General features: G+C 37.6%; 1 protein-coding gene across 4 annotated transcripts; it reads left to right on the forward strand.

The window, feature by feature from the left end:
• Positions 1-1,830: 1,830 nt before the first annotated feature.
• LOC114146746 (CTD small phosphatase-like protein) lies at positions 1,831-19,106 on the forward strand. 4 transcript variants are annotated; one of them, XM_028021061.1, is made up of 10 exons: positions 1,831-1,921; positions 2,024-2,279; positions 2,590-2,874; positions 10,287-10,435; positions 10,611-10,643; positions 13,166-13,267; positions 14,638-14,694; positions 15,026-15,118; positions 16,005-16,190; positions 16,414-19,106. In XM_028021061.1, the coding sequence occupies exons 3-10, from the start codon at positions 2,799-2,801 to the stop codon at positions 16,537-16,539; spliced, it is 822 nt and encodes a 273-aa protein (XP_027876862.1). In that variant the 5' UTR covers positions 1,831-1,921; positions 2,024-2,279; positions 2,590-2,798; the 3' UTR covers positions 16,540-19,106. The 4 variants fall into 4 exon arrangements, with proteins under 4 accessions (XP_027876862.1, XP_027876863.1, XP_027876861.1 ...); XM_028021062.1 differs by lacking the exon at positions 1,831-1,921 and having other exon boundaries at positions 1,927-2,467; XM_028021060.1 differs by lacking the exon at positions 1,831-1,921 and having other exon boundaries at positions 1,927-2,279.
• Positions 19,107-19,680: the final 574 nt, after the last annotated feature.

Below are 19,680 nucleotides of genomic sequence, written 5' to 3' on the forward strand. Positions count from 1 at the left end.
CTATTTAACAGCTGCTGTTAAATACAGAAATTATGTGATTTATAACAGTGGGTGGCACGCCTTTAATGTGTTTGCTTACACCTCGGAAAGTCCAAAGTTGCGGCATTTATGCAATTTTGTGACTCAAAAAATTTTTTTTTTAATTTCTACGCACAATACTGTACTTAGATAAGGTGTTGAAGATTTCTTCTGTATTTATTTTTTGTTGTTATTAAATGATTCAGATCATAAAAAATGTATCAGACAAGAATAACAAAATACCAAACCCTGATCCAAATTCAGATCCATTTGTTATTGATCCTAAATCATAACAAATTAATTTAAATAAATTCGTTATGTATTAAGAAAAGTTTTAAAATTAGTCTACATTTGAATATAAATTTTTATTCATTTGTTATTGGGGATTTTAAAAAAAATAAATAATAAGTCTTTAATCGTGAAATAGAAAGTTGTGCCAAATATATTCAGCTAAAAAAATACCCCCAGCCACCAGATGTTGACTTTAAGCATCTGTACACTTGTATTATTCAGCAAGGAAATTATCTAAAGCATTTCCGAATGTCTAAAATAAATAAATAAAATAAAAATAGGGGGTTCTCGTTAAAGTTGACTTCAAATCCAACAGTAGGCCTACTTCATGTTTTTATCACCACAAATTCTTGATAATGGTTGTAGTGGCGATTGTTTGTCAAACCAAACATCCAATAAAAAGTTTCATCCGCCACTATGAGGTACTGGGGTCCAGATTCTTCACGCAGGCACAAAAAGTTTCATGTCCAAACTTCTTGATTTTCTTGGTTGCTTTTATTTTCCTTTTCAGCAAAACACTTATAACATTCAAACTTTCCTTTGTTACTCCTATCTACTTCTGTCTCTGGTGCCCTGTTGCACTGGTGCTCTGGTAAAAACCATAGGCCCCAAACCCAAATGCCTGCTTGTCTTTACATGGCCCCTACACTTATAGAAAGTGGATTGATCCACCACACTTTCTGTCTTCAGAAATCAAATAAATAAGAACAAATAATAAAAACAAAAGATAAATAGAATTGACAATTATTAACCTGCAAATAATACAAAAAACTAGAAATGTAAAAAAATAAACTAACAAAATTCAGATGCATAAAGAAATAAAGAATAAATAGCTCCAACAAATGGTTGTTACTACCAAGTGAAAAATAATTATATATAAAAAAAGAAAAACAGAGGAACTCTGCAATTATTAGTCCAGGTGAAATTTTATACTTTTAGTTATTCACATATTTGTCAAGCTTAATGTAGAAGCAGACCCCTTGCTCATATGTGTCTCATGTTATTGACAGGCCTGTTTAATGATTTATTAATTGGATCTAAGTAATAAATATGAATTCTGGAACCAGTACACCCGCTATATGTAAATGGGGGAAAAATATGGATCAAAATCAAAAGACAGAAATTTAATTAGAACCAACCACATTTAAGATGTGAATTTTGAGGGTGTTTTGAGTTTAAATGAACAGCTATGTCTTGTTGGGCTTTATTAACTATTTACTACCTGTTATTGACGCTGTCCCAATGTTCCTTGGTTTCCATGATGCTGATGGTTCAGTACTGACCTCAAACACATCGAGGTGATTTTTGAACAGTAACAGAAAGAAAACAGTAAAAAGTTAAATCTGAGCTCTGTTGTAACGCCTAGCAACGGAAGAGGATTAGGGCCACCGAGAAAAAAATAAATTCTGAGTTTAAAGTCAGAACTTTAATCTCAGAATTTTTTTTTACGGTGGCCCTAATCCTCTTCCGTACCTAGCAAGTGTTTTAGCATCCTAAATGCATTTCACTGATTTAAACACTAGATGGCGCCCCAGGTTTTTCAGAAGTCCTTAAACGTTGACAAAACACTCACCAAACGTTACGGGAAATAGCTAAACTAGATGCTCGATGTGTAAGTAATGTTGGATAGTTTTTGCAGCTCAAGTAGATTGTATTTGAGTTTATTTTATTAAATGCATGTCATTCGGATTTCGTAATTTGTTGCGTTCGATAGTGCAGGAGGGGAGAGCAGCGTCCAGCCAGCCGCACGGATTGAGCAACGTAGTGCGGTGAGTTTGAGCCGCCCGCCCGTCCACCCGCTGGAGAGAATCCATCACCGAGACAAACCGCCCCCTCCCACTCCAACGCCCCCGCGTCAGATGGAACTCAAAATACATAAAGCCTCCATGTTGCACAGGGAATGTCGGGCCACCAGATGTGAAACGCTGCTTAAAAAGTGCATGTCTCCCTTTTAAGACGCCGAGCCACTTGTGAGTAATTCATGCTTGTTTTTTATTTTTTGTATTTTTAATTTTTTGGGACGGGCAGCAATTCCCCAGAAGGAGCTTCGGAGTGTTTTCAGCGCTGCTCCAGACAGGGACGGCCTCGCATTGGATATTCGGAGCTAACTGGCTAACCCCAAAGCTGCTTTCCGACTTTACTTAGTTTGTAGTTTAAGGTCGGTTTTTAGTTTTCTTTATTCTTTTTTTTTTTTTTTTTTTTGACAGAAACATTGCCGAAGCGGCTCATAAGCACTAACTCGAAACGATTTTATTTTATTATTATTTTTTTTTCGGACAGCCATAGATGACAGCCTCCGAACAGCACCGTGCTAGCTGGCTGGCTCCCACCGCTGCCACGACGCTTCGCCTCGGACGGTTTCCTGGCTTTGTGGCCGAGCTGCTCGCCCTCGGCGTCAACTGCTAGCTTAGAGGCGCTAGCAGACGAAGCAAGCGCGTTACCACGAATAACATTGTTGCAAGACGAACCGAGAATAAACACCCGCCTCAATGGACCACATGTCCATAATAACTCAAGTTTCCAACCCGAAGGAGGAGGAAATAATCTCTTTTAACCAAGAAAAAGGTAAGGAGAACTCAACTAAGGGTAGTAATGCTAGGTGGCTAACTACTTTTATTTGCGCTTGCTGGTTGTTTTGGAGTCACCGACCTCTGACAGTCCGATCAAAACAGCTGCACTGCAATTATAACGCTTGCAACAAGTTAAGTTAGCCATCCTTGGGGAAGTTAGCTTAGCGTTACTTTTGAGTGCTTGCTTGGATAATATGAGCGCTCAGGTGTGCTTTTTGCACTTTAAAAGTTGGTGAAAATTTTAACAGCGATCCGCGTTAAATTGAACGCTGCGCTTTCTCGGTGTAATACAACAACAGCTTATCTAAGTGCATCAGGCTACTTTAAAAAAAAAAAAATTGGACCACATTATCTGAGAGCGGACCTGTAATGTAAATGAGGGAAGGCGATTCTTGGAAGTTACTACAGGCGCTGCGTCCTGGTGACGATAAGCCTGGAGTTTGTTTTTAGCATGGTACCTGAAATTAGAGATGCACCAGTCAATCAGCGAGAGGTCGGAATTGGCCGATTTTTACCCGTCTGTGATTTGAACATCAAATACAGAAAATTCTGTTGGTTTTTTTTTTTCTTTTCATATTTGTTTTATTTGCTGAATAGATTGAAACTTAAAAACAGTTTCAGTTTACATGAATGTCACCCAACAGCACCTGCTTTGTAGCGCCTCTGTGAATTGAATTTGATAAAGGAGACGGCATGGTTAATTGTTTATTAAATTCTTTTTTTTTCTTGCATTACAAACTGTGTTGCAGCCCTTAGGAAAACTGTCAACTAAGTTCGGCTGGCCTTTGCGATCAATAAATGAAATACTAAAGATCAAGAATGACGAAGGAGAAAGGGAAGACATTAGGACGTTTTGCAAAACCCAATAAAATATCAATATTTTGCAACCATAGGAGGATCTCAGTTAATAGCTCAATTAATTGCGCTGTTAGGAAGGTAATTACTCTTTATATGGGAGAGTAATTGTTTCATTTAAAGACATAAACCCTCAGTTTTTACAAACGCTTGTCATACAACTTTGAACACCTTTAATACTTTTCTCAGGATGGAAAAAAAAAAAACAGAAATCCAAGCTCTTACTAAAAATGTATTAAATGTGTATGCTAGTGGGAAATGGAGACCGGCCTACAAAAACTGACTTAAAATTAGAAAATTTGAGTCTGGATGAATATAGAAATGTTGTATGAACTCTGAAGTTGAATATCTTTGGCTTTAAAGCATGGCTCTTAATTATAAGAGTTATAATTATATTATAATTATCTAATCCTCACATGCAACATTCTTCAAATGTACTCTTGTGCACTAAGAAGTCTTATTACCAGTAATTTTGTCAGGACTATCCCATCATCCAGTGAACTGTACAGCCATCTAACTTGGCCCTTTCATACTTTATGCAAAGCAAATGTATTATTTTTAGTCCGTGCCGCCCAACAATGATCCTCACTGATGCTCTTAATATACGTACTCTGCTCTGACCGGGGTGTCACCCAGGTTTGTGAGGTGCGGGTCAGTCGCTCATGTTGCCATGTTGCTTATCAGATCGTTAGTAATGTGAGAACTGAAGTTATTTGGAGCACAACAGCGTATTTTCCTCACAGGGTGCAGATACATGGTGCGGTAACCGAGGTGGAGTCTCTGTGACCGAGACTTGTGTGGGCATCATCAGAGATGATGATGGGAGGTATGTGGGACTTTAAGGAGATTAACATTGCAGGTGGGATTTAGCTTAGCCTTAGACAATATCACTGTATCTCACTTTATGATGCAGTGATAAGCAGCCTTGCCACTTGAGGTTACTGCTCAGCTTAAGATGCAGTAATTTTACCAATATATGAAGTAGTGATTTCAAAGACAATATTCTGAGATTTTGGTATTTTCCACGGAAATTTTATTAAACTTTAAAGTTTATTCAACAATAAACATAAAATATTTTTTGAAAGTTTTTGTTTTCTTCTTAAGGTGCTAAGCAGTTAAATGTTTTACAGAAGTTGTTTTCCTTTCTGACAGTTTGAAATAATGTTTTTTAACTTCTTACTATTAGATCAAACCAAAGAGAGAAAAAAAAATCTTGGTAAAAATATTCTTTTAGAAATGTGCTTTATTATAAAATCTGATTACTATTTGTTTTCTAAATATGTGGTTTTGTACTGCCCATATGTTTATCAATTTGTTTTATCTTTTCTATGATCTGTTACTGAAAGTCTGCTGTAAAGAAATGTGGTCGAAAGCTCATTGACCAGCTAAATATCATCCAGGTATTTTTGCTTTGATCAGGTGTCATTATCTGTCCTTTTATATTTTTATATAAATATATATTATATAAATGGTCAGATGGAAAAAAAAAAACAAAACTGCAGGAGCCATGGCAGTACACACAGATGCTTTAAATTCACACTGGTTTATTGCAACGCTGTTTGAAAATAGCTTTCAACTAAGAGTCTGTAAAGTAGGAGAGAGTTGAGCCTTGACACAATGTAAAGCAATTCCTGCCTATTCCTTTAGTCAGCGAGTCTTTCAGTCATTTCTCCCTGGAAATAGGTTAATAAATTATCAGGTTTTGTTTTGTTTGCTCTTTATGTTCTGCAAAAACCAGTGTTTGGAGGGCTATAATAATTTTGATGTAAACAACAAGAAAGATTTTACATTTTTTTTGTTGTTTTTTTTAATAGGACTATCACAATATACAGGAGATTTGTTTATCCAATGAGCTGCTTGATTGCTGCTTTTATGAATGTAAATGGTGGTCTTCCATTGTTTGAACTGGCACAAAAACTAACCAGGGTTCTTAATAACCTGACATGTGTGACCTGTGTACACCTAACCTACTGAATAGTAGTAAAATCAGGGAGAAATTGGTTGGTTTTCTATTTTTTTCTTTTTTGCCTCGCAGGAATATTGACCTAAATTTCATGTGAGTAATAGGAATCGGAGATTTATCTTCATTGTGGAAAAGAAAAATTGTAAAAGGTATTTCAGGGTTTCCCTCTGTGTATTACAAGCCTGGCGGGCCACCAGGCTTAACTTGTGCCCCCACCTGGCTAAACATTGCTTCTTTTTCTTTTATGTCTTTTTAAAATGTTTGCATTTTTTTAAGACTTTATAGTTGGTGTTCAGGTATTGATCTTCAATACCTCATAATTATCAAGTGATATTTTCAAATTTTCTGTCAACTTTAAACATTTTTTAACTCAAAAACACAATGGGCGGCTGGATGATTGACTGCCTTAGCGCCCAACCACCAGGCTGAGCAAGTTTTCGTGGGGAAACCTTGCATTTAGATTCATCATGACAATAGTAAGTTCCAATTAATAACATTTTTAAAAGCCCCCAAAACTACCTGAATTATTGTTTTACTATTTCCTCCACTTTTGTTTCAAGGAGAGAATCAATAAATGTGAAAATCTGATCAAATACAGTGTAATTTAGTAATAAAAGTCACTTTTTTCAACTGTCCTGAAGAAGTCTGTTTTAAATTTTTTGAACAGTTTCTGTGTATTTTTTGACAGCAGTGAGATGCCAGCCATGAAGTTAGTTGCCTGAAAAGACTGCGAAGAAGTTGTAAAAACCTTTTTACTGTCACTGCTTATTGCAATAAATTCTGCAAAATATGGGGATTAAAATTTTACGTTCATATCGCCTACCGTTGGTGAGTAGGGGTCTGATGGCTCTGTGACTAGAACAAAGTCACTACAACATTTTTGTCATCTTTTATTGTTTAGCTTTGTTTAGGACTTAACTTCCTGTTAAAAAATGATGACGCATACACTTGCATTGTGATCCAGTCATCCTATATGGTTCTGATGGGCTGTGGGTGAATGAACACTCTACTGGTGATTCACTGGAAGGTGACGGCTGCCTCACTGGTCTGGTTTACTTTTCAGAGTCGGAGAGCTGAGACAAAGTCCAGGGGATAAGTACAAACAGTGTTGCTGATGAGGGTATTTTTTTAGTTTGAAAGGAAGCCCAGTCTGTTTGATTACCTCGTCTTTCCAAAAGTTTATTCTGCTTTAGGTTTCACCCTTCACTGTTTCAGACTATAAAACCAATTTAAATATCATAAACACTAAACTTGACTTAATTGTACGTTAGATTCTCCAAGTTATCAGTAATATTTCCTTCCCCCTTTTTAGAAATGTGTAGTATCAGTAAGCTTAATAAGCAAGTACATCCTAGTAGTGATGTTTGTCAGAAAATGAATATTTTCAGTCAAACTATAATTCTTGTCAGTAGAACAGTTTCTAGTAGAGTTCAAAGTTAGCAAATGCTGTCAGTCTGTAATTCCTAACAAACTCTTAAATTTGGGACCATTTTGTTCATTTGTGTTTCTGTGTGAAGTTACATTGGTTGAACCTGCCAGTTGTATCAGGTGAGCAGCGATCTGGTAAGCTTTGTGTCAGACTAGCACCGACGACGCTCCGCTCCTGAACCTCACAGGTCTTGTGGTTTAGAAATGATCCCGGCTGATGAGGCGGATCAACGCAGTTTACATGTCTACCTTTCTAACTTCTACCACCCCCAGGATATTTACTTTTTCAAAAAGTAATCACAGTAATATGACATCTTTCTATTACAGCCAACGATCACCAGTAAGGGATTCACATGACTGCTTTTTGGAAAAGATCCGTTTAGACTAGAAGAGGCGGCTGTCTAAGTGGCTCTTTGGACCTTCCACTGTGGCTGTCAATAACTTTGACTGGTTCCTAATTTTTAGCCAATCTTGTTAAATACAAATAATAAATGCAGGATTTTAACTGTTTTTCTTGCAATATTTGCACTGAATTTCCACAAAGGATGACAAAAAAGTACCAGTAGTATGTTTTTAGTTCTGTTTTATTATTAAGTTGGAATCTGAGCTTTAAAACAATCCCTTCCTTTATGTTTCTTTATTTTAAATCCTAAAAATAGAACTTAAACACTGTATCTTTAATAATAATTTTTGTAAAGCGTCATGTGTCATTTACAACTCTAAATGAGTTTTATTTGGCTGTCCTAAGAGCAAAATGTCTCTTTAGATTGTAAAAATTATTTAATCTTCTTTGAGGTTTTTTAAACAGTGGTACTGTTTAAAAAATTAGATTTTTACACACTGAGGCCTGAGTTTGACTAGTGCATTAAAAAATGTGACTAAGTTAATTTATGTAGGGCTGAAACAATTAATCGTGATTAATCCATTATTGAAATAATCATTAACTAATTTAGTAATCGATTAATCGTTAACTGGTGTATACATACTCTAAAACTAGCCATTTTCTGAAAGAACAGTCAAAGCAGTAATTGAACCAAATCTGTAAAAATAAAATAAAATTTTGTTTTAAAGAGGAAAAACTGTCTGTAAGTTTTTTTCAACGTTTGACTGCCTTGCTAACTTCTGCTACTCCAAGAATGTTTTGACTTTTTCACAAAGTAAAGACACTTCCCTAGTGCGATAGTTTAAACTTCACCCAGTTCAGATTGCACAATTTTTCAAATCCAATTAATCAAGTGAAAAATCGATAGAATCTTCCATTAATAAAATAATGATCAATTTGTGACTTAACAAATAGGTTTATTACTTTCCCCAAAGTCCAGGTATGATTGGATAGCCTGCTTCTGCTCTTTTAAAAAAAAAAATCATCATCTGAAAGTCACTTCTGAAAATAAAATGTTAGGTTTGAAGTGAGACAATAAGAGGAAAGCAATAGTTTTTCACAGCACTTTGCATCCTTGTTGAGTCTATCTTTCTGTTTTAGTGAAGGGACTTAAGCCACTGATCAGATGGCCTAAATACCCAGCATGTCTTTGCTCAACAGGCTGTAATTAACGTCAGTCAAAGCTGTAGGAAACGACAGAGCAGACAGCATTACAAGTAACTGCGACATGCTGCTGTAATCTGCATGTGCAGGAGTATTTTATTCCTCCAAACACAGCTGTGAAAAATCGCCTCAGGGAACATTACAGTGAACAGAGTGAAACATTTCTTCTTTTGGGACTGATGCGCTTCCTGTTTTATTTGTTTAAGGTCAGGAGTCCAAAGTGTCACAATATTAAGATGCCGAAAGATTTGACGTAAAGATTTTTGCTGTGCGCTGGCCCTCTGGCTGCATTCTGCTGGGGGGAGCTGTGGGGTTAATGGCTGGAGAGGAATGCAGCCAAGTATAGTCTCTGTGGGGTCTGAGGGCCTCCCTCTTCCTCCTCCTCCTCCTCCCTCTTCTCTGCATGTTCAGGCTGCTTCCGTCACTCACCTGCCAGCTCAAACAGGAGGGGAAACTATCGTGAATTTAAAAAAAAAATTAAGGATCTTGTCCAATCAGGCGATAGACGCCACTTCTGGGGGTTGGGTAAGGAGGATTGTGCAGCTTCTGAGTCGTCCCTATTAATAAAGACTCGGCGTCTGATTTAGTCCGTGCTACACAGTTCAGGAATGAGAGGCGATTTGCAATTGGAGTAGAGCGCGCTCTGAACTGTCGCAGCCTTTGAGTGATGTGGTCATCCAGCCAGCAGAGTTATTTTCTGATCAGTTGTTCTTCCAGAGGTCGTCTCCAAAATCAACCCGAATGCACCATGGTCGCACTGTTCAGGCTATTGTTTGGTTTGTTCAATGGCCTCAACGCTATTGAGCTAAGTAGTTATCTCATCAGTCTACTTTTAACAGGAATTATTAAATCTAAATACTTTTTAGTAGAGATGTTAAAGTCTGAGGGCCAATTTGTTAAAATTTAAATTTATTTTCTTTAATCGTCTATGGTTTATCTGCAGGTCAAATACTGAAAAACCATTTTTTTCTCCTTTTTTTGGTTTTATTTATGAAATATAAATACATCAACCAACAGCATGTAGTTTGATGTGTTTTGTTTTGAGTTTAATAAAAAGCAGATAAAGATTAGGGATAGGGCTGCAGGTAAGGTTTGGTTTTAGTAATTGAGTTTTCTGGCGACTAATTGCATCAAGACATTTTGGGCACATAATGCAGATTTTTCATTTGACCACTTCATCCATTTTTCATACAGTATTAGAAATGCACTAAAAGGTGCTTTCCAGTTAATCAATTAATTATTAAATCAGTCGACCATTATTTCAAAAATTGATTCGTCACGATTCATTTTATGAATCATTTTATCTCCGTTCAGGGATATGTTTGGTGAATAAATGGGGAAAATCATGCAAGTCCTTTTCAGTTTGAAGTCACTCTTTGGATCAAGGCGCGTGCAGCACCTTTGACCTCTTGTCATGTTTGTCCTTGGGAGAAAAATTGTAACGGTCCAGTCGGATCTCGGATACTTTCAACTGAAAACCGTTTTTGTTTAGGAAAAGCCTTATGGGTGGATCTGTAATTTCCCGCCTGCTTGCCTACCTGTGATCGACATCTCTGCTAGCATTTCTACAAGTTCACCCCCTTCTCCTGTACCCACGCCTGTTCTTTTTCGACAGCATCCCAGTCGAACAGCAGCCTGAAGAAGCAGAGGAGCCGAAGCATATTCAGCACATTCTTTTGTTGCTTTCGCAACTACAATGTGGAGCCACCAGCCACCAACAGCACTCTGCCTCCACCTGTTGAGGAGAACGGATCGCCTCCCAAGGTAGGATAAACCCAGGCTACGTCGGACAGAGCTTACTCTGCAGGTTTATTTCATCTTTTGTGAATAGCGTCTTTGTTAGTGTTTGATTCTGTGACCTTTATCTGTTGTGTTTGTGTGTGTTCTTCTAATCCTTACCCTGGATTTTGTTTGTGTGTTATTTTCTCTTGTGTTGTAGTGTGACCAGGTCGAGGTCATCCCTGTCCCTAGTGTATGTATCATGCACATTTTATTTTTCTTCCTTGCATGCAGGCCGGTGGGTTGGTGCAGCCTCTCTGTTTGGGCTCCTCACAGAGCTTTAAATCTGCTTCATTTGCTTCACTTTCTATTTTCAGCTGATTATATCACAGGATGTGTGGAAGGTGTGTGATGGATGCACCTATTTCACAAAACTGCTGAGCACTTGCAAAAAAAATTGTTATGTCCCTCTTTAAATTAGGGCTGTAACTAATGATAATTATATCGATTGTTTTGACGATTAATCAATTAGGCGATTAATCGGATGAGCAGATGAGCACATTCTGCTTATTTCGCTTTTCTTTTTTTAATTTAACCACCTATTCCTTTTTATACAATATTATAAGTGCATTAAAATGCAAATAATAAATAAGACAATAAACATTTTGTTGCCTAAAATGCTGGAACGTAGCATTCCTTTAATGATCGTTTGATCACTTGTAACAAAGGACGCATCTGCAGCTAAATCAACGTGTGAAAAGCTCAGCCTTTTCTGCCTGACTTGACATCAGTACAGTATAATGTTGACCATTTTTATTTGTAACCAGATCAATAATTAGATACCAAAAGTGGTTAATAGGATTTTTTTTTACAGAATTTGAACTGGGTGAAGCTAAAACTACTTGAGTCTTCACTGGAATATAATCACAGATCATTTTTTATATGTATATTTAATGCTAAATGTATATATTTTGTAGTATTGGTGTAATTGCTGTTGCTCTGAGTGTGTTGCTCTTCCACCAGCTGGCCTTCTTATGACTCTGTATACTCCATTTAATGATTAATCGATTACTAAATTAGCCGACCATTATTTCAATAATGATAAATCACGATTAGTTGATTAATCGTTTCAGCCCTACTTTAAATGTTTGGACTTTTTAATTTTATTTACTACCTCAGATTTGTTGCAATAGTTGAACACAAAGTTGTGCACAATTGTGAAGTGGAAGAAAAATTATAAACAGTCAGGAAAATTGAATGCAAATGCATGCTTGATTTATTTTTGTTTTACGTCACAATTCTGCACTAGTTTGTTGGCCTATCTAATAAAATCCTGCTAAATTATATGAATTATAGTAGTATTGAAATATGAGTTCTTTTGCAAGACAGTTGACATGCATGAATGACACTTAGTCCACTAATAAGTTATTAACAACTGTTTCAGCAGCTCGCTTCAGAAACGTCCATTTTTATAAGCTACCCTGTCATGCCACTAATAAATTAAGTGAAAAAATGACTCAAACACTTCATTCATTGGCTTGTGAGCTGACTTGGGGTAAAACTAATTGATCCCTTTAGTCAAAGCTCTGATCTGCTTACCTGTGACCGGCTAAATCAGATTACTCATCAGCGAGGCTCTGCTACTCTCTGCTACGCCACCGTTACGACACGGAGGCGCATTTCCCGTGTAGGTTGGGTTTACTAGCATTTCCTGACAAACATATAACCCCCCACAACCTCTTATAATGGGGGGGGGAACACAAAAGTGTCAAATAAACAACTAACAGCCTGTCGTCTCATCACAGATATTTTCGTTTTGCTCTTTCAAACAAATCCAATCCAGCCTAGCTTGGATGTCGCTAATGATTTGTAAAGTTTGAGACGATTTCCTGCTACTAGAGTTGAAGCACGGCCAATACTAGAAGATGTGATGCAACGCGTGTGTGGCTGTTTGTATCTGCTACTTTTAGTACACAGCAACACCTTTTCCAACACGTCGGAGCTCAGTTTATACTTTCCAAACCCGCCAACGGAGACAAACTAAATTAAAGATGATCTTGCTTTCAGATTTACATCTAAATCTGAAAGCTTTACTTTCAGATTTGCTAAAATATATTTATATGCAAGCCTGCCTGTCTTTACAAAGTATGCTGTTTAATAAATTAGAATATTATTCAAAAGTTAATTTTTTTCAGTAACCATAAGGTGAAACACATTATTTAAGATTAGTCACACACCCATTGTTTTCCGGCCTTGTTCTGTTAATCATGGTGAATTTCCTCTGACAGTTAATGAAAACACAATAATTAAGATTAGAATTTTACATCAATGGGGTTTCTGCATCATGGGCTACAACTGGGAGCCTGATAACTAAAAGATCTGGCTGCCATTTTACTTCATAAACTCTGGACAACCTGCAGTCTGAGAACAAAGATCTACGCCAGGAACATCTGGAACAATCAGATCTCTGATCCCTTTAAACAAACCTGAAAGTCTGCCCTTCAGTCAGACGTTTGATTGCATCTCATCAAATACTTTGCATGTGTTTGGGAGTAGCAGGAAAATTCCCACTAACGAGGGATTGACGTGTTTGTCATTTTAAAGCTTTGACCCAGTTTCATGCGTAATTCTGCAATTGGCTTAATTCAGTTTCCTTGCTGGCCGTGAAAATGTGCCTTTCTAACACAATATGTTTGGGAACTTCTGCAGGACGCCAAACTTAATGCCAGGTTTCTCTCAGTAGATCTGACATCATCCGCTTCTTCCTCTCTGCAGCCGCCAGCCAAATACCTCCTACCAGAGATGAAAATATCCGACTATGGTAGAAAGTGTGTGGTGATAGACTTGGATGAAACACTCGTGCACAGCTCCTTTAAGGTAAGTAGGGACTGAAGTTCTCGTTCTGCTCGTTTGTCACCAGTAAATGTGTCTGTTCTTTCTGCTTAGCAGTATTTGTTTTAAATAGGAATGCACCAATAAATTGCCACAATTTCTTTTAATTTCGGGAGATTGGTTTTCAGCAAATACGTTTTTGTCCACCAATTTTACCTGCCTCCACAAAGGTTTGATAGTCCGCTACTAGCTGCGTTTTCATATAATTGTGCAATTTCTAAACTAAATTTGCTTAATGGAAGCACCAATTTCAGGTAAATTTACATTTCTCAAAAAAAATAAAAATAGAAAATGTTGGCGCTGGGATGAGGTGGTATTTTTTTGGCCATATCAATATTGGTTTGTTTTGCAAAACTGCAATGGAAAAACTTTATTTGCATGAAGTAAAATACATAGTCGCCCTACTGTTGCCAACTTAGAGACTTAGCTGCTATATGTAGCAACTTAATCAGGCAAAAAAAAAAAACAAGATAAAATTGGTATGGGATGGAATCAGCAGGTCAAAATTGGTGATCTTCCTTTGTGCCATTAATCAAAGTTCTGGCAAAAATCATCTGCATATTAAAGTTTTGTTTATTCCAGGGTGTCTGCATCCTTAAAAAAATCTTAAATTCATCATAAAAAATATACATTGAACTTAAATATGTTGATCACAGGTTTTAAGTCCTGTCATGGCAGGGCTATTCAACTGTGGATGTTCTGTGTAGTTTATTTTTTTTGCAGAACTTTTCTGTCAACCAAACGTTTGGGATCTCATTCTCACATCTTCATTTTGTTCTGTGACATGAGACGGTTGAAGCTACTGCTAACTAGCTAGCTGGTTTTTCTTTTTTTAAATTCTATAATGTGGGAATATAAATTTATCGCCAGTTGACTGGACGACGGTCGTCTTCGCCACTGACTCACCTCTGTTGCTAACCAATGTGATGTTATATGGATTTTGTGCAAAAAAAAGCTTGTCAAAATATTTCCTTTTTTTTTTTTGTAAATTTCTGTCATGATACTGGTCTTAAATCTCATTCATAATAGTCTTTAAAACGTCTTAAAACACCTGCAGAAACCTTGTCAGGCTCTACACCTCTAGTTCTGTGTTTGTTACAATTGTGGCATTATCTGCGAGTAACTCTGCTCAAATTTGATCGTTTTACCAGCAGGTCTTCCTCCCGCCGTCTAGTTAGTCCTAAAATAGCTGCTTCATTGTCTCGGCTGCTGGATTACCAGGCAGGTTAAAGAGAGAAGAGCGACTCATCAGTCAAACCATCTGCTAGGACCTTTTGTCCAAAACTGCTGCAAGCAGGACCTCTGCTGTTCGGTTGCGGTACTGTGATCCTCATGCTTTCTGTTTGTGTCTGCAGCCCATCAGTAACGCTGATTTTATTGTACCGGTGGAGATCGATGGTACCGTTCATCAGGTATTGTACACAACCAAAAACATTTCTTGTGACGCAGACGAGTGACTCTTAGAAGAGCTGGGGGATTGGTGGGGAGTTTCTGTTTGTTTCCTGTGTGAAGACCCTGGAGAGACTGACTGGTATCCAGTTCAAGTAATCCAGGATAGGCTGTGTGTATCCTGGTTGGCCTATTCATGATTACTTGCACTGGGTGTCGGCCAATGGGCGGAGAGCGAGGGACTTGGGAAGTACTTAGGCTAACATCGATGCTGCAGCTGAACTATGTGAAAATGTCAGATGGTGGAAATGAAAGAGTTGGGTTTTTAATGGGATATCTTTGGTTCTGGTTCAGGTGTATGTGCTGAAAAGGCCCCATGTGGACGAGTTCCTCCAGAAGATGGGAGAGTTGTTTGAATGTGTGCTCTTCACAGCCAGTCTCGCTAAGGTTTGGGGGATTTATTATTATTATTTTTATTTTTCTGTTTTGTCTACTAACTAGTGACACTTCATTTTGTTATTGTGCTCTTTTGGTCTTCTCATATTGTTTGATTTGTTGTCGTCCTTTTTTTTTTTTTTTTCTTTTATGTATCTTTTCCAATAATAAATCGGTAAGTTTTCTTACGAGATAATCAAGTAACATGCCTGTAATTATTAGGGATGCACTGATCCACTTTTTCACTCCAGATAACAATATCTGAGCTGCATTGACTTAAAACGTTTATTAAAAAGAAAAGACACATAAATGTGCTAAATAACAAATTTAATTGATTACTGCACAAGTACTTCAAGCTTGGGCAAACATGTAAAAACAACTTTAATTGGTTCAGTCAGTGTAATTAGGAGTAGAATAGCCAATGTAAAATAAATAAAGAAAATTAAATAAACTGCAACAAACCTACTTCTTCCAAATTGTTCAGAAAGTGAAATTAGTTATTCTAAAGTGAATGTTAAATGAATTATAAAGCATAGAATTAGACTGAATAGATCAGCCCTTATAGATCGTAGACATTGTCACCGATACAGATATTAATATCGGATTGGTGCATCTGTAGTAATTATTGCTTTAAGAGCCATTTTACATGCTGAGTAAAAGGCTAGGAACAACAGCGCTTTTTGTGAGCTAGACTAGCGTTTGCTGACATCTTCCTTGTTTAATATTTAATCGAGGATGCCATGCTTTTTCTTTTGAAACAATAGTTTTGCATTTAGTTGTTCTGCTTAGAACTGTGGCTTGAAACATCTCTGTGCTCTACATTAAAATAAAAATAAAACGTGTGTATTCATGTTCGCCAACGTGACGCGTTTGTGTGTGTGTGTGTTTGTTTGGACAGTACGCGGACCCTGTGGCCGACCTGCTGGACCAGTGGGGCGTTTTTCGAGCGCGGCTCTTCAGAGAGTCATGCGTGTTTCACAGAGGGAACTACGTCAAAGACCTCAGTCGGCTGGGGCGGGAGCTCAACAACGTTATTATTGTCGACAATTCGCCCGCCTCCTATATTTTTCATCCAGAAAATGCTGTAAGTTCTTGTTTATCATCTGTTTCTACTTGGGTTTTGCATTTTGTTACATTACAATAACAAAATTCAATGTTTTCCATATTTATTTTAATAGCAGCTGTAGTCCACCTCTGTGTAATCTAAATATAAATCCAACTATTCTGCGAAGTTCTGAGGGTTATTAGAATACGTCCTTTGAATCGTACGTCAAGCCGAGTGTTGACGTCGCTCCTTGTCCGCCCAGGTCCCAGTTCAGTCCTGGTTCGATGACATGAATGACACAGAACTCCTGGACCTGCTGCCTTTTTTCGAGGGACTCAGCAAAGAAGACGAGGTTTACGGAGTCCTGCAGAACTTCCGGAGCAGGTAGCAGGACACGCCGGCCTCCTCTTCCTCCTTCTCTCCATCGGTCGCTCTCTGTCCCTTTCTCCAGCCCGTTGTCGTCTCCGGCCCCTGGACGACGACTCTACGGCAACGCGTCACTGTGGAAACCCTCTCTCTCTCTCTCTCTGTTTCTCCTCCTGGTGACTGGCTGCCTTCCGAGTGCCATCAGAAAAACACACTTAAAAACCTTTATTACCCCAGGACCACTGTGTCTCTCAGAAAGCGGACAGAGCGGAGGACAAAATACTAAGAGGAACGAACTCTAGTCTTTATTTTCAAATCGGCAGACTTTTACTATTCAGTAAAGTGCTCATTTTTAAAAACCAAAAGACAAAAAAATATCAACTTTCCATCTTTAGACTCTTTTTGTGGTACCACACAAAAGCCTGGAAACTATTTTGTCCTCATATTGTTGCTATGCAGGCAGTTTCTGGTAGTAGAAAGGACTGAGACTCTTTTCTTACAGAATGAAGTGCCTTGTGTGAATGTCGTTTATATGGGGAGTCATTTTCTACATGGCAGAATATGCTTTAAAGTGGACACAAAAGTATCTATCTAAGGTTGTACTTTGCGTTTTTTTTTTTTTTGATCATCATCCGCTGGGTATTTGTCTTGTAGTACTTTTTTTCGGTATGCTTGTGCCATTATATAGATGTGACTTTGTTTCTTTTGACTTTTATTGTTATTTGTAGAGCTAGTTTTTAGGAGAACGCTTGCAGTTGAGAACATCAACCCCTCACCTGCAAGCTGTGTTTGTTTGGTTTTTTTTTGATCATTTGATCTGAAAGCTCAGATAAAACTGTGCCATTCGTTCATTTCTCACTCATAATCCCATATTGCATTTTATTATTTGCCAAAATGAGGAAATGCGTTTCAACACGCTTCATATCTTTGCCAGAATTTGAGTAGACCATTATAGTTTATTTTTTGTGTGTTGAGATGATCTGTCATGTTTATCAGATAATTAGCTCTTTTATGTGTGCTTTTTTTTTTTTTTTTTGAAAGTCTGGAGGTTGTTGCAGCAAAATGGTCCTAGTGCCATGTTTTGGTTTTTTTTTGTTTTTTTGTCAGACTCGAGGATATTTAGGAAGAGTTTGTTGCTAAAAATCACACCTTCACCCTGATTTACGTGCGGTCGTGGCCTGGCCTTATCCAGCCCTGGTGTAAAAACCAGCGAAGACCATATTTGATGTTTTTCTTCCCAGACTTTTTCTTTTTAAAGAGGAAAAAAAAAGACTCTTCTTCACCTCAGTGCCTATGTTTGAGAGGAGCCCAGCAAAACCGAATGCTGCAACATTAGCTACCATGGCAATAACCTTTTTTTTTTTTTTTTTCTTCCTTGTTTTCTTGTTCTTTCCTGTCTTAGTATGTTTGTCGTTTCTAAGAGCACTTGACAAATCTCGGTAGTGGAGGTTTGACTGCAACACACGAGTTGATGAAAGACAGCCTTTTTTAAAAATCAGATTTTAAAGTGCTGGAACAGTTTTTAATGTTGCACGGGTGATTCCAGTGAACAGGTCGACTACATCGCCATGTTTACCAGTTTTTGTCAAGGCAGACTGTGAAAAGGATGCCACAGCGAGGGGAGGGGGCCCTCAGTCCTGGTCCAGGTTGAAATGACAAGACTACCAGGGCAATGAAACTGGAAAAAGAGGGACTGTGAAGAACCTAAAATCTTTTGGCATTGACGCCTTACTGCCTACGGAGACACAAAAGCAATTCTTCCTCCTCGATTCCAATGTTACATTTTACAAGGTTGCTGTTGCGTCTGTGGTGTTTTTATTTCGGAGTTTTGAAGCCGAGCTGCACATGTAGATCACGTGCGACACAGCCGAAGCCGTTTGGGCTCTGATGCTGGGATTCATTAATGGGTATTTTATGAGATGGCTACACTACTTCATAATTTCCTTGGGGTGGGTTGTTTTTTTCCCGAAATTTTCAAGGTCGCTGCTCTTTCAGGAAAAGGGAAAACTTGATCATCTGATCTCTGTGTTTTTGCATTTGTCTGTAGTGAGTGTTCAGGTCATTATGGTTTCAGTGCAATGCTTTTTTTTTTTTCCAAGTATATGAAGCATTGCTTCTACTCTTCTCTGCCTCTCACTGATTTATTTATCTGAAAATGTTTCATTGTAATATTTTTCTACCTACATCTTGTCAGTATTTGGTATAAAAATAGCATGTAATCCATCTTTTTTTCTGTTATTTGTTCTTTTCTCTCTCTTTCAGACCTTTTGTGTCCCTTTTTTTTTGCCTTTTGGTAAGAGCCCTAACTCGACCCTCGTATCAGGGGGTGAGTTTGTGTGTCCGTTGGTTTCCGTAGTTTTTTTTTTTTTTTTCACCATGTATCATTTTCACTTATAATCACATTGATCAGTTTGTATTAACACCAAAGTTCGAAAACACTTGAGTTTAATCCACAGTGGTTTTTATTTGGATCAGGTTCTTCACTCTTTTTTTTACACGCTGGATTTTGTTCACTTGAGTTTTGGCAGTGTTTGTCATTCTGAGCATTTGTTTTTTTTTTTCTTTAATAAAATCTTCATTGGAACTAAATTTCTCATGTCTGGATTTTTTTAAGCATACAAAGCTCTGAAAAAGTATTTGCCACTTCTTTTATTACACTATGTTAACCGCACTGCTGACTCAATAAATCAGGGTCAGTCCAAACCTTTTTGGGGCCCTAAGCGGATTTTCTTTTGGGCCCCCCCCACACCAACCAGTCATACCTGATGCTTCATTATTTCTAAGTTACTCTGTGTGTAACATCGCTATCATTAGCATCTTTTGTAATTAGCTTACATCATTACCGTGTGATTATGGCTGTTGATTGTAATCTTACAGGAGTAAAAAACGTTTTAAAAAATGAAATTTAAGATGCAGGGTTTTTTTTGTGTGCTGCATAATTTTTTTTATTGGAAAGAAACATCAGCTGATAAACATAGTTGCAATGAACAAGTTAAGTTTGATATTTTCCCCAACAGTGTCAGCTGCCATCAGCAGGAAGAGATTAATCCATTTACGTACCAACTATAAAAATATAAATTTATTTTTTAATAGCATTTAGTTTCTATTATTCATTGTTATTTTCCTTTAATTTGCTACTGTGAAATGTATGATATTCAAAAAG

The sequence above is a fragment of the Xiphophorus couchianus genome, chromosome 6, assembly GCF_001444195.1.
Source record: "Xiphophorus couchianus chromosome 6, X_couchianus-1.0, whole genome shotgun sequence".
NCBI classification, from domain to species: Eukaryota; Metazoa; Chordata; class Actinopteri; order Cyprinodontiformes; family Poeciliidae; genus Xiphophorus; species Xiphophorus couchianus.

Excerpts from the sequence above, each read along its gene's own strand:
- LOC114146746 (XM_028021061.1), top strand. The coding sequence starts at position 2,799 with ATGGACCACATGTCCATAATAACTCAAGTTTCCAACCCGAAGGAGGAG. Across the intron at positions 10,644-13,165 it reads AGGTCATCCCTGTCCCTAGT|CCGCCAGCCAAATACCTCCT; the intron begins GTATGTATCATG and ends TCCTCTCTGCAG. Across the intron at positions 13,268-14,637 it reads TCGTGCACAGCTCCTTTAAG|CCCATCAGTAACGCTGATTT; the intron begins GTAAGTAGGGAC and ends TTGTGTCTGCAG.